This window comes from Oncorhynchus mykiss, chromosome 8 (genome assembly GCF_057628025.1).
Source record: "Oncorhynchus mykiss isolate SJ-2025 chromosome 8, ASM5762802v1, whole genome shotgun sequence".
In the NCBI taxonomy this organism is placed as follows: Eukaryota; Metazoa; Chordata; class Actinopteri; order Salmoniformes; family Salmonidae; genus Oncorhynchus; species Oncorhynchus mykiss.
The window spans coordinates 90716427-90732252 of NC_143029.1; the positions used below are offsets into that span (position 1 = coordinate 90716427).

Consider the following 15826-nt stretch of genomic DNA (forward strand, 5'->3'; position numbering starts at 1 on the left):
TACAATAGACAGCTAGGCAGAGATCCTGGATGTTATAAGAGCTACAATAGACAGCTCGGCAGAGATCCTGGATGTTATAAGAGCTACAATAGACAGCTCGGCAGAGATCCTGGATGTTATAAGAGCTACAATAGACAGCTAGGCAGAGATCCTGGATGTTATAAGAGCTACAATAGACAGCTCGGCAGAGATCCTGGATGTTATAAGATCTACAATAGACAGCTAGGCAGAGATCCTGGATGTTATAAGAGCTACAATAGACAGCTCGGCAGAGATCCTGGATGTTATAAGATCTACAATAGTCAGCTCGGCAGAGATCCTGGATGTTATAAGAGCTACAATAGACAGCTCGGCAGAGATCCTGGATGTTATAAGAGCTACAATAGACAGCTCGGCAGAGATCCTGGATGTTATAAGAGCTACAATAGACAGCTAGGCAGAGATCCTGGATGTTATAAGATCTACAATAGTCAGCTCGGCAGAGATCCTGGATGTTATAAGCGCTACAATAGACAGCTAGGCAGAGATCCTGGATGTTATAAGATCTACAATAGTCAGCTCGGCAGAGATCCTGGATGTTATAAGAGCTACAATAGACAGCTCGGCAGAGATCCTGGATGTTATAAGAGCTACAATAGACAGCTCGGCAGAGATCCTGGATGTTATAAGAGCTACAATAGACAGCTAGGCAGAGATCCTGGATGTTATAAGCGCTACAATAGTCAGCTCGGCAGAGATCCTGGATGTTATAAGAGCTACAATAAACAGCTAGGCAGAGATCCTGGATGTTATAAGAGCTACAATAGACAGCTAGTCAGAGATCCTGGATGTTATAAGAGCTACAATAGACAGCTAGGCAGAGATCCTGGATGTTATAAGAGCTACAATAGACAGCTAGGCAGAGATCCTGGATGTTATAAGAGCTACAATAGACAGCTAGTCAGAGATCCTGGATGTTATAAGAGCTACAATAAACAGCTAGTCAGAGATCCTGGATGTTATAAGAGCTACAATAGACAGCTCGGCAGAGATCCTGGATGTTATAAGAGCTACAATAGACAGCTAGGCAGAGATCCTGGATGTTATAAGGGACGCTGCAGGCTGTTGTGTATTTGTTGTGGTTGTATGTAGTTCATGTGGATTCCTTTAGGATAAATGACTACCCATTTACTTTATCTCTCACGCAGTAATAAACCATAATCATAGTCTGTAGTTACAGTCTGTGTTTACAGTCAGTGTCATGTTGTTGTTAGTGTCTCTGTACATAAAACACTGTGGTTATTTGGACCTAAAGATACTAAATGATTGAGAGGCCATGTTTTAACGAGACAGGATGTGTCCTTGTTCCCTTCATAGTGCACTACTTTAGACCAGAGTCCTATGGGACCCTATTCCCTGCATAGTGCACTACTTTTGACCAGAGCCCTATGGGAACCTGTTCCCTATATAGTGTACTACTTTAGACCAGAGCCCTATGGGAACCTGTTCCCTATATAGTGTACTACTTTAGACCAGAGCCCTATGGGACCCTATTCCCTTCATAGTGCACTACTTTAGACCAGAGTCCTATGGGACCCTATTCCCTGCATAGTGCACTACTTTTGACCAGAGCCCTATGGGAACCTGTTCCCTATATAGTGTACTACTTTTGACTACTTCTACCCTGTTCAAGAGTAGTGCACTATTTAGGGGAATATAGGGTGCAATTAGGGGTGGAACCTGAGAGGAATTGAAACGATTCTAATATCCAGAAATGTTACTTGGAAAGGAAGGGTCTTATAATGGACGAGGAAGCTCCTTAAAGGCTTTCTGTATATTTAATGAGCGCGTTAGATCGTCCTCTCCCTTCTGCTATGGGATGTACTTTAGCCTCTCTCTCCGGTCTTAATCTCTCTGGTTTTAATGCACAACCAAGGCTGCTTCGCTGATATTCCTCCCAATAAGAGTTCTCTGTATCTGTTCCATTAAGCCACATCAAAACTGGACTGGAGGGGTGCAAAAAATGGGGATTCATCTCTCACCTCGTGACTGAGTCGTGTTGAATGGGACATTAAATGGGATTAATCTCTCACCTCATGACTGAGTCGTGTTGAATGGTACATTAAATGGGATTAATCTCTCACCTCGTGACTGAGTCGTGTTGAATGGGACATTAAAAGGGATTCATCTCTCACCTCGTGACTGAGTCGTGTTGAATGGTACATTAAAAGGGATTCATCTCTCACCTCGTGACTGAGTCGTGTTGAATGGGACATTAAATGAGATTAATCTCTCACCTCGTGACTGAGTCGTGTTGAATGGGACATTCAATGAGATTAATCTCTCACCTCGTGACTGAGTCGTGTTGAATGGTACATTAAATGGGATTAATCTCTCACCTCGTGACTGAGTCGTGTTGAATGGGACATTAAATGGGATTAATCTCTCACCTCGTGACTGAGTCGTGTTGAATGGGACATTAAAAGAGATTGATCTCTCACCTCGTGACTGAGTCGTGTTGAATGGGACATTAAAAGAGATTGATCTCTCACCTCGTGACTGAGTCGTGTTGAATGGTACATTAAATGGGATTAATCTCTCACCTCGTGACTGAGTCGTGTTGAATGGGACATTAAAAGGGATTCATCTCTCACCTCGTGACTGAGTCGTGTTGAATGGGACATTAAATGAGATTAATCTCTCACCTCGTGACTGAGTCGTGTTGAATGGGACATTAAATGGGATTAATCTCTCACCTCATGACTGAGTCGTGTTGAATGGTACATTAAAAGGGATTAATCTCTCACCTCGTGACTGAGTCGTGTTGAATGGGACATTAAAAGGGATTCATCTCTCACCTCGTGACTGAGTCGTGTTGAATGGTACATTAAAAGGGATTCATCTCTCACCTCGTGACTGAGTCGTGTTGAATGGGACATTAAATGAGATTAATCTCTCACCTCGTGACTGAGTCGTGTTGAATGGGACATTCAATGAGATTAATCTCTCACCTCGTGACTGAGTCGTGTTGAATGGGACATTAAATGGGATTAATCTCTCACCTCGTGACTGAGTCGTGTTGAATGGGACATTAAATGGGATTAATCTCTCACCTTGTGACTGAGTCGTGTTGAATGGGACATTAAAAGAGATTGATCTCTCACCTCGTGACTGAGTCGTGTTGAATGGGACATTAAAAGAGATTGATCTCTCACCTCGTGACTGAGTCGTGTTGAATGGTACATTAAATGGGATTAATCTCTCACCTCGTGACTGAGTCGTGTTGAATGGGACATTAAAAGGGATTCATCTCTCACCTCGTGACTGAGTCGTGTTGAATGGGACATTAAATGAGATTAATCTCTCACCTCGTGACTGAGTCGTGTTGAATGGGACATTAAAAGGGATTAATCTCTCACCTCGTGACTGAGTCGTGTTGAATGGGACATTAAATGGGATTAATCTCTCACCTCGTGACTGAGTCGTGTTGAATGGTACATTAAATGGGATTAATCTCTCACCTCGTGACTGAGTCGTGTTGAATGGGACATTAAATGGGATTAATCTCTCACCTCGTGACTGAGTCGTGTTGAATGGTACATTAAATGGGATTAATCTCTCACCTCGTGACTGAGTCGTGTTGAATGGTACATTAAATGGGATTAATCTCTCACCTCGTGACTGAGTCGTGTTGAATGGGACATTAAAAGAGATTGATCTCTCACCTCGTGACTGAGTCGTGTTGAATGGGACATTAAATGGGATTAATCTCTCACCTCGTGACTGAGTCGTGTTGAATGGGACATTAAAAGGGATTCATCTCTCACCTCGTGACTGAGTCGTGTTGAATGGGACATTAAAAGGGATTCATCTCTCACCTCGTGACTGAGTCGTGTTGAATGGTACATTCAATGGGATTAATCTCTCACCTTGTGACTGAGTCGTGTTGAATGGGACATTAAAAGGGATTCATCTCTCACCTCGTGACTGAGTCGTGTTGAATGGTACATTAAATGGGATTAATCTCTCACCTCGTGACTGAGTCGTGTTGAATGGTACATTAAATGGGATTAATCTCTCACCTCGTGACTGAGTCGTGTTGAATGGGACATTAAAAGGGATTCATCTCTCACCTCGTGACTGAGTCGTGTTGAATGGTACATTAAATGGGATTAATCTCTCACCTCGTGACTGAGTCGTGTTGAATGGGACATTAAAAGGGATTCATCTCTCACCTCGTGACTGAGTCGTGTTGAATGGTACATTAAATGGGATTAATCTCTCACCTCGTGACTGAGTCGTGTTGAATGGGACATTAAAAGGGATTCATCTCTCACCTCGTGACTGAGTCGTGTTGAATGGGACATTAAAAGGGATTCATCTCTCACCTCGTGACTGAGTCGTGTTGAATGGTACATTAAATGGGATTAATCTCTCACCTCGTGACTGAGTCGTGTTGAATGGTACATTAAATGAGATTAATCTCTCACCTCGTGACTGAGTCGTGTTGAATGGTACATTAAAAGGGATTCATCTCTCACCTCGTGACTGAGTCGTGTTGAATGGTACATTAAAAGGGATTCATCTCTCACCTCGTGACTGAGTCGTGGTGAATGGAACACATCCCCATCTCGAGATGCTGGTGGTGAAAACTGTTTTGTTGTTGTTGTTGTTGTTGTTGTTGCTAACTCAAGCATTTATAAACATTTACAAGCATTACAAAGCATCTATATTAATTTATAAAGGATCTATAATGGCTTATTACATAGTCATAACCATAAAGTATAAACTAACAATTGATAATCATTCATGATTTCTGTATCTGAAGTTAGTCAACATAATACTGACCTTCTCAAAATAAAAAGGGCAAAAAACAAGAAACTGGAGCTTTTTGAAAGCTCAAAGTGAACCTTTCTTTTTGTGTTTTATTTGTGGACCACAGGACCGTAACCAATTAACCAATTAACCGATTAACCAATAAACGAATATCATGTTTCCATAATGGATCATTAAAACTATACCACTTTAAACCTTAAAAACATACGACTCCTTTTAAAACTCTTTTAAAACAGACAGCCAACAGGACAGTTCACTGTTCACCCCCTCCCCGCCTCCCTCCTCTAAAACTGCTAGGTAATGAAAATTCCTCATGACAATAATAGACTTTTTTTTTTCTCTTGTCTTTTTTTCTTTCCTGCTACAGTGTCCTCTAATGCATCGCTCAGACCAAAGGTCCAAACAAACAAACACTGTTTATGTTTTCTATGGATGGGCTACGTTCTCCGTCTTCTTCTTTTATTATAGTGCCGCTCCTCCTCTTGTGTTGATGAAACTGAAGTAATACTTGGTTGAGTGGAAGTCATAATGAAGTCATAATGAAGTCATAATGAAGTCATAATGAAGTCATACGGAAGTCATAATGAAGTCATAATGAAGTCATACGGAAGTCCTCCTGTTCATGAGGTGGGAGTTCTACAAACAATGGAAGAAGTTGAAATTATTTATTTTGGGGGGGGGGGGGGGGGGGGGGTTATTGTGCATCACCAGTGTCCATGAGAATGCGCCAGTCCAGTAGCTTGATGATACCCTGACTCAAAACGTCAAAAACCTGCCCCCCTCCCCTTGGCTCTGCTCAAACTGGAAAATAGTGACTACGTTTCCTCTCAGATAAATTGGTCCTTCGAGTCGAATAGACCAACATAATAACATATTATAATCATTGTGGACATAACCTGTATACATAACCTCTATCCTAAACATAACCTCTATCCTAAACATAACCTCTATCCTAAACATAACCTCTATCCTAAACATAACCTCTATCCTAAACATAACCTCTATCCTAAACATAACCTCTATACATAACCTCTATCCTAAACATAACCTCTATCCTAAACATAACCTCTATCCTAAACATAACCTCTATCCTAAACATAACCTCTATCCTAAACATAACCTCTATCCTAAACATAACCTCTATCCTAAACATAGCCTGTATCCTAAACATAACCTCTATCCTAAACATAACCTCTATCCTAAACATAACCTCTATCCCAAAATTGTCCCAAAAATGTCAACCTCTGACCTCCATCTATTTAAAGCCATTGCGATATCTGCCTCTGTATACACAGACAGGAGGCCACAAGGTTAATCTTCTCAGTTATGTACAGTCTAGAGTTGTTGTCTCTTGGTCAATAAGCATACCAGGAAATAGATCCATCTCAAGTTAATAACAACAATGAAATCGTCACCCGTCTCCCGTGACCTCTAGTCTCATTTCATGCTTTTTCAAAATTATATTTAATTATGTTTATGATCTTAAAAATTCATTCATTCAACCCCATTACTATCAAATGAATGTTTCTGTTCTAGACATTAGAATGAATAAGCGTGAACCCCTTCGTGATGAAACAACAACTCTTTTCCTGAGAGAGATCATATCCAATAATTAACGCAGGTTTAGGATTCCAAAATTCTGGTTAACTTTCCCCAAGATTCCCAGGTTTTCCTGAAATCCTGGTTGGAGGATTCTGGAATTTCTGCTTATTCCTTCCTGATTCTGGGAATTCTCCAACTGGAATTTCTGGAAAAACCTGTGGAATTTGTGGGAAAGTTACTGCAATTTTCCAATCCTACACGGGTTTAGTTGCTCATACAAACAAATAAAATAAGGCATGTAATAGATTGTCGAATAATGCATTTAAGTAGCTGTCTGCCTTATAGCCTCAGATGGCGCAATCGACTATAGTCTTGGTGAGAAGCTGCCTCGTACGTAACCATGACAACATAGTTCAAAATGTCAGTCTAAAAGTAGGCCTTGAAGAAGAGCTCTATAATATTGCATTGCACAACCCCACAATCCAGGAGCTCCAATGGGGAAGAAGTTGGAAATCTGAACAGACCAATCCTATGTAAGTTCCTCCTCATGGTCATCATCCATTGGTGGGAAGCCCTTTTTTCATTAAAACACTGACCTGTATAATCCACACTGCTGTCAGCAAAGACAACTAGGAACGAGACAGGGACAGGGATGAAGTCGCTGTAGTCTCACAGGACATTGGTCTTACAGTAGGGTTAGAGCAGTAGTCAGAGCTCTTTAGCTCTAAATCATCACCCTCCGGTGTGTGATCAGAGAAGACCCTGTTTCGTTGTCCCAACTCTCTTTGTTTCTTGATACCTCAGTCACTTCATTGTCCAATAGTGTTTTTGTGTCCTAAGGCAGTTTCATTCTTCCACCTCAAAAAACAACCAAAAAAAAAGCACAAGAAAGAAGATTTCCACACCCAACATCTCAGATTTTTCAGAAATCGTTTCTGTAGTTAGAAACAGAGAAGTTTAGCATTCCTGAAACATTGTATTTGTTGAAAGACTTTTTGAACTCTGAGGAATTAAGCGAATTGAATGCATCCCCAACTGGCAATTGAAGTGTATAGGATTATTACAAAATTCTATAAATATAGTTCCCAACATCCAATTTGGACCAAACTTCTTCTCTGCAATGATTAAGAAGTGAGGAATCCAAATACAGGAAGAAGTGAGGAATCCCCCCCCCCCCCCCCCACCCCACAGACCCCCTAAATCCCACACCATGCCCACCCCAAAGGCCATTATACAGTATCAGTTCTCTGTTTGACAAGTATAATGAAGCTGTGGCTTGGAGTCTTCTTTATTTATCATAATGTATTCTCAGTGAATTTGGTTGTGTTTTTATTTTTTATTTTCTTCACCTGTTCAGAGAAATTTGCCATCAAAGTTATCTGAATTTTTTCCCCAACACACATTGGTTACTATGAAAGTTCCTGCTGTTTCTGCCACACCGTTCTATCCATCTACATAGGCCGTTTGATTGGCGATTTTTTACCATTAAAAACCAAACCAAGACTATACAGGGTGAATTAGAGACCATTAGAAAGCTTTAACATTGAAACCGTTAAAACTGCTGTAGTCTGATGGTTTGTTTTGTTCACCAGGAATGGTCTGAAGGGAATCCAACTACACACACACACACACACACACAGGGTAGGCCATTTCCTGGACACAGATTTAGCCTAAGAAGAAGGACAGTTTGTGTGTGTTTTAATGTCTTTCATGGAGGACTGGCTTGACTTGTGAGGATGACCACATTAATTTATTTGCATCATGAGCAAAACATTTTTTTTTTTGGTTTTCTACCCAAAGTTGCTACAAAGGTCCATTTAATAAACACAAGAGAATTAAATGTACAAAAGAGTGTAGCAGCAGAGGGAACAGCGGCATCTAGGGTGGAAAAACCTGGTACTTTAACACTAATTTATAGGGGGAAATGCAAGCGACTTCAAATGGCTAATTTCTCTGAACAAGAGAATACATTACATAGCATGAATAAACTATATTTTATATAATTCTGACCATTTATTTGGATTCCTCACATCTTAGTCATTGTTAAGATGTGGTTTGTTCACAAGATTGGAACTTTGACGTTTCCCTTACTACCCAAATCCTACTTCCTGTGACCATATTTGAAACTGAATTGAATGAATTCGTAACGATTAACAAAAATTCAGTCGATGATCCTCTGATTTTATGGGACGCCGACAAAGGTTTTAATTTAACAACAATGCGACTGCATTTGCATCTGGGCTGAATAAATCACAATTAAAAGAAGATATCAGAAATGTAAAAATAAGTTGTCAAGGACAGGCAGGGTGAAAAACACCTTTGTTTTCCAGACCATGTAGCGATTATTCTCTTCAAAGTCCAAACAGAACTAAATTGATAAGACAGACAGCAGAATGTTCCATCCATGGAGTTAGACTCCACCATTACTTCCATGGTAACGGACCCAGTCGTCTACTGGCTAATAAACTACACAGCAATGATCAATTATCGGACATTGCAAACTACTGAATCTGAATTAATCTCAAATGAATCAACCAAAGATACTTCCCGTTTCTATAAAGAATTGTACACTTCTGATTGTAAACCCACACCGATCTAGATCAAGTTGTTTTTAAAAGATATACAAACTCCTCTCCCTCGCAATTGAGGAAACCAGCTCGCTGGGAGCCCAAATCTCTCTCCATGAACTCAAAAGGGCATTGGATACCATGGATGCCATGGATAAAGACACATCATCTGGTTCGGATGATATTCTTCCTGAGGTCTATTTAACATGCTGGAACCAATTAGGTCCACCGTTAATTGAAATGATGAACAAAGCCGTTCACAAAGGTTTATTTAGAAGGGATGCAAAAACACCACTAATTTCATTTACATTTTTATTTTTTTAAGTTAAGGAAACCAACCAGTCGCCCCCCTATCTTTGATAAACTCAGATAATATATATTTATTCTGTCATCCTGTCTCGAATTGGTGTACATGCGGACCAAAGCGGGTTTGATTAAAAAAAAACACCATCTATTACATATCTAGCATGCTTCATCAGAAACCAAAGCTCCTTGGGCCGTTCTAGCCCTCAACACAGAAAAAGCTTTTCATAGACTAGAATGGTCATTTCTTTTGATAGACCAGAATGATCATATCTTTTGATAGACCAGAATGATCATATCTTTTGATAGACCAGAATGGTCATATCTTTTGATAGACTAGAATGATCATATCTTTTGATAGACCAGAATGGTCATATCTTTTGATAGACTAGAATGATCATATCTTTTGATAGACCAGAATGATCATATCTTTTGATAGACTAGAATGGTCATATCTTTTGATAGACTAGAATGATCATATCTTTTGATAGACCAGAATGATCATATCTTTTGATAGACCAGAATGGTCATATCTTTGGTCGGTTTTGTAACATATGGGACTTGGCTCCAATTTCATTAATGTGATTCAAATACTATATTCCGATCCCTCAGTAATAACAGGAAGTGGACCATCTGTACCAAACTTTAAATGGTATTTCCAGACACTAGCTTTTCGTCCCATCCTAAATTGGTTTAGACATGATTCTTCTGCCCTCTGGTTGAGTATAGAGAGAAATATGGTGTATCCTATTGCCCTGGAAGAGGTGGTCGTCATTGATACATCCCTCAAACAATGTAAACTATAGCTTTGATCCTATTATTGCGAACACAATCTATATTTGGCGCAAAATTGAAAAACAATGTAACTGGGAATCAAAATGGAATACCCAGAGTCCAATATTTCACAATAATGCCTTGCGATCTGGACGGCGGTATTTTACATCACCCCAATGGTCCAAATGTGGAATCTGTACCCTTGCTGATATCATGGACAGTAATGGTTTAAAAACATTACAAGATTTGAGAGACACGTACACATGACTAGGCAACTCCTTTTTTTTTTATATTTACAGGTCAGTCCTAACTAGGGGGAGGGGCTGCGGGGGATTGGATGGAGACATGAGGGGAAATGGGATGGGGAGTTGGGGGTGATGTTGGGCTGGGGGGGGAATGGGATGGGGAGTTGGGGGTGATGTTGGGCTGGAGGGGGAATGGGATGGGGAGTTGGGGGTGATGTTGGGCTGGAGGGGGAATGGGATGGGGAGTTGGGGGTGATGTTGGGCTGGGGGGGAATGGGATGGGGAGTTGGGGGTGATGTTTGGCTGGGGGGGAATGGGATGGGGAGTTGGGGGTGATGTTGTGGTGAAGGGAATGGGATGGGGAGTTGGGGGTGATGTGCTGGGGGGAATGGGATGGGGAGTTGGGGGTGATGTTGTGCTGGGGGAATGGGATGGGGAGTTGGGGGTGATGTTTGGCTGTGGGTACATGTGGTATAAACTAGATGTTTATACCCCCACCAAACAAATCCAAATAAGTGGTTTGGTCCAAATTGGATGTTTGGTATTTAAATTGAAATTGATGATTTGTGTGCAATCAATTAGCTTAATTTCTCAGATTTCAAATTGTCTTTCAACAAAATAATGTTGCAGGAATGTTTATATCATCTTTATCAAACTACAGACTATTTCAGAAAAATCTGAGATGGTCGGTGTCATGGCTTGCTGAAATGAAATCGAAGAACCCAGTGTTTCTTTTTTTAGTTGCAACAGGGGCCGGCAAGCTTTGGCCCTTCCTTCCTCCTCGGAGGTCTACTTCCATAAAAATGACTAACAGTTAAGAACTGACTAAAGTGTCAGCAAAAAACGGTCTGTCTGGACTGATCGAGTCCATCCATAACTTCAACATCCCAGAGACCAGTGGGAGGTTAATACTTTTAAACTTCTATCCACATTGAAAGGGGATTGAAACTTCTAGCCTTTTACAGCTAAGCTCACTGAGTCTTTTCCCTGGTCCATTTGATCATAGTCTCAGGCGAGCGATAGAGGAAGATGAGTTTAGCGTACATGTCTTCCTCCAGGTCCAGCTCTCCCGTCTCTCGGACCAGGAAGATGTCGGTGCAGAGCTTCAGGATGCGGTCCACGTTGGGCAGCTCCTCGAACATGATGGTGTGAGAGATACCGCTGAAGAACTCACGGACGAACTTACCGATGACGAGCACCACAGAGGCGTACAGACCCATGATCCTGGAGGAGAGGAAGAGATAAGGAGATACTGTAATTAAGCCTTCAGAAAGTATGCATACTCCTTGACTTATTCCACATTTTGTTGTTTACAGTCTAAATTCAACATTAAATTCATTTTTTCCCTCACCCAACTACAAACAATACCCAAATAATGGCAAAGTGAAAACTTGTTTTTAGATTTTTTTTTGCAAATGTTTTGAAAATGAAATACACAAATATCTAATTTACAAAAGTTGAGAATCTTTCTGGGTATGTCTCTAAGTGATTTGAAGACCTGGATTGAAGGGGTGTAGAATTTGAAGGGGTGTCCACATGCTTTTGTATATGAAGTGTATATAATTGAACTTGATGAGTGCCCATGTCACTTGTTTTTGCCCTGCAACCAATAGAGGACCACCATGGAAACAAGTCTTCTAACCCTTGGGAGGGGAGGACACTGACACTGACATCTAGCTGATAGGGAGGACACTGACACTGACATCTAGCTGATAGGGAGGACACTGACACTGACAGCTAGCCGATAGGGAGGACACTGACACTGACAGCTAGCTGATAGGGAGGACACTGACACTAATAGCTAGCTGATAGGGAGGACACTGACACTAATAGCTAGCTGATAGGGAGGACACTGACACCGACAGCTAGCCGATAGGGAGGACACTGACACTAATAGCTAGCTGATAGGGAGGACACTGACACTAATAGCTAGCTGATAGGGAGGACACTGACACTGACATCTAGCTGATAGGGAGGACACTGACACTGACATCTAGCTGATAGGGAGGACACTGACACTGACAGCTAGCCGATAGGGAGGACACTGACACCGACAGCTAGCCGATAGGGAGGACACTGACACTAATAGCTAGCTGATAGGGAGGACACTGACACTAATAGCTAGCTGATAGGGAGGACACTGACACCGACAGCTAGCCGATAGGGAGGACACTGACACCGACAGCTAGCCGATAGGGAGGACACTGACAGCTAGTTGATAGGAAGGGAACTGACAGCTAGCCGATAGGGAGGACACTGACAGCTAGCCGATAGGGAGGACACTGACAGCTAGCCGATAGGGAGGACACTGACAGCTAGCCGATAGGGAGGACACTGACAGCTAGCCGATAGGGAGGACACTGACAGCTAGCTGATAGGGAGGACACTGACACTGACAGCTAGCTGATAGGGAGGACATTGACACTGACAGCTAGCCGATAGGGAGGACACTGACACTGACAGCTAGCTGATAGGGAGGACACTGACAGCTAGCTGATAGGGAGGACACCGAAAGTGACAGCTAGCCGATAGGGAGGACACTGACACTGACAGCTAGCCGATAGGGAGGACACTGACACTGACAGCTAGCCGATAGGGAGGACACTGACACTGACAGCTAGCTGATAGGGAGGACACCGACACTGACAGCTAGCCGATAGGGAGGACACTGACACTGACAGCTAGCTGATAGGGAGGACACCGAAACTGACAGCTAGCTGATAGGGAGGACACTGACAGCTAGTTGATAGGGAGGACACTTTCTTTATCAAAAGTGTTAAAACAAAAATGTTGGGCTTATGAGAAAATGATGGGCTAGCTAGCAAACACTGCCAGGGTAGAGATTTCACACGTGTGTTAGATGTGATTTTATGTGATGCTATGCTATGTTTGTTCTACTCACCCGTATCCAGCCAGAAAGCCCAGACTAGGAGGGCTGACCTGATCGCTGAAGACATAGAGCTCCAGCCCAGCGTTGTACAGATTCTTGGGGCTACGAACGTTGATCTTTCCCGGACTAGTCTGGTTCACGATCCACCACTCCTGGACCCCCTCTGAGTCGTTATGTAAACGCTCCAATGCCAAAGTGATGGCTACTTCCTCTGGAGGAATAGAATAGAATGGAATATAATACCATTGTGTTTTTAATGTTCATAAACACGTCTATAAGACAATGAGTAGAATAAGAAAAACTTTAGTCCACACAATGTGGAAAAGGTGCCTTTTGGCTTCAAAATAACATGATTGACAACAAACACAGCTCGATTCTATAGCGCCATTTTAAATTTAAAGGTCATTTCCAATTGAGCGTTTACCGTGAATGCAGTCTCCACAAACGCGGGAACATTGCCTTTAAATTTCAATTGCACTATAGCGCAGAACTTCCACGATACGGATTGATTCAAGCCCTACGCTATAACACTACTGACAACAAGCAATTAACACAATAAAGACAAGATGATTGACAACTAACAACATTACAACATAACCATCATGAAAGTCAGATATAAAGATAAGTGTTAAGACTAATGTCTTGTTTTTTAAATGTATTTTATTGTATATTGGTGTAAAGTGTATTGAGATGTTTAAATGCAGCTTTACCTGTAGACAGCTGTTCTATGGGTTTGGCCTCAGAGTCAGTAGGGGCTCGGAGATACCGTTGGAAGCCATGTTTTATCACCCTGGCAACAGAGGAATACAACAGGCTGTTACTAACATCCGGGAAGGGAATACAGTCACTAATATTTCAGATTCGTTTTTAAAATAAAAATAGTTAGATTTTTTTATTTTTTTATTGTTTAATTGACAAATCCATGAATTAAAAGTACACTCACACTCCATCTTTTCTGGTCCCATTGAGCAGTAGGAATAGCTCCAGCTTGGTTTTATCATCCAGAAACATCACCTTCTTCCCCGTAGAAAACTCAGCCTTCGCTCCCAGAGTCGGGTTCCTGTTTCAGACAATACAGAACATCTTGGCCTGATCATTCACTGCATACATAGTCTGACTTGGCCATAATTTGTATTTATTATGGATCCCAATTAGCAGCAGCTACTCTTCCTGGGGTTTATTATAGATCCCCGTTAGTTCCTGCCAAGGCAGCAGCTACTCTTCCTGGGGTTTATTATAGATCCCCGTTAGCTCCTGCCAAGGCAGCAGCTACTCTTCCTGGGGTTTATTATAGATCCCCGTTAGTTCCTGCCAAGGCAGCAGCTACTCTTCCTGGGGTTTATTATGGATCCCCGTTAGTTCCTGCCAAGGCAGCAACTACTCTTCCTGGGGTTTATTATGGATCCCCGTTAGTTCCTGCCAAGGCAGCAGCTACTCTTCCTGGGGTTTATTATGGATCCCCATTAGTTCCTGCCAAGGCAGCAGCTACTCTTCCTGGGGTTTATTATGGATCCCCGTTAGTTCCTGCCAAGGCAGCAGCTACTCTTCCTGGGGTTTATTATGGATCCGCATTAGTTCCTGCTAAGGAAGCGGCTACTCTTCCTGGGGCCCAGCAAGAACAAAAACACATTAAGGCATTTACATCACAGAAAATCAAAGACAATATCATATAACATAGAATATGTACAATACCACCATACAACAATACAATGTACGTGTCTGTAGAATATGTGTGCTAGCGTTTGTGTGTGTCCCTGTCTGTGTGTGTAAGACATGGATTGTTTTAGGGGCCACACAAAGGGGAAGCTGCTAGGAAATTTGAGGCATTATCAAGTGCTTGTCAAATTATGAATGAGAGACTGATGAAGTGTGTGCAGCCAGCGCAAAAATAAAAGAGCGTATTTTTTCAAATCATCATTAGAGTCACATCATGCAGCCTTAGAATGTATAAAACATCTAAATATAAGCCCAACATTTGTATCACAACTAAAGTTACATAAATAACTCTAAATTAAGCACATAGGAGGACCTGTTTCTTTGTTAACCAACACAGAACAGCCATGTGCTCACTCCCTCAAATCGTTTTATATTTTATTCAGCTATGTTCAATTGTATTCTTCATACTATAAAAGAATGCCACGGAATTCTAAGCAAATCTTGTCTGCTAAATGAACTAGTGTTGCTCACAGCCATATGGCATAGCCAGATTAGGGCCTAAAATAAGGACAACTCAGAGCATCTGTTCTTCTGAAATAGACTACTCGTCAGTCTCTCGCGCCTCGGCCCAGTTCGTCAGTCTCTCGCGCCTCGGCCCAGTTCGTCAGTCTCTCGCGCCTCGGCCCAGTTCGTCAGTCTCTCGCGCCTCGGCCCAGTTCGTCAGTCTCCCGCGCCTCGGTCGGCTCGTCAGGCTCCCGCGCCTCGGCCGGTTTGTGAGGCTCTCGCGCCTCGGCCCAGTTCGTCAGTCTCTCGCGCCTCGGCCCAGTTCGTCAGGCTCTCACGCCTCGGCCCAGTTCGTCAGGCTCCCGCGCCTCAGCCGGCTCGTCAGGCTCCCGCGCCTCGGCCGGCTCGTCAGGCTCCCGCGCCTCGGCCGGCTCGTCAGGCTCTCGCGCCTCGGCCCAGTTCGTCAGTCTCTTGCGCCTCGGCCGGCTTGTCAGGCTCCCGCGCCTTGGCCCAGTTCGTCAGGCTCCCGC

At 42.5% G+C, this 15826-nt stretch overlaps 1 protein-coding gene across 1 annotated transcript in view; it reads right to left on the reverse strand.

Annotated features, from left to right (window-relative positions):
- Positions 1-9233: 9233 nt before the first annotated feature.
- Positions 9234-15826, reverse strand: part of LOC110531049 (piezo-type mechanosensitive ion channel component 2) — a 220057-nt gene continuing 213464 nt past the window's right edge. The window contains exons 52-55 of the mRNA XM_090182937.1: positions 14080-14196; positions 13847-13926; positions 13149-13347; positions 9234-11470 (exon numbers count right to left, since the gene is read on the reverse strand). Coding sequence (XP_090039063.1) covers positions 11218-11470; positions 13149-13347; positions 13847-13926; positions 14080-14196 — 649 coding nt within the window. The 3' untranslated portion in view covers positions 9234-11217. The remainder of the gene's footprint in view (positions 11471-13148; positions 13348-13846; positions 13927-14079; positions 14197-15826) is intronic.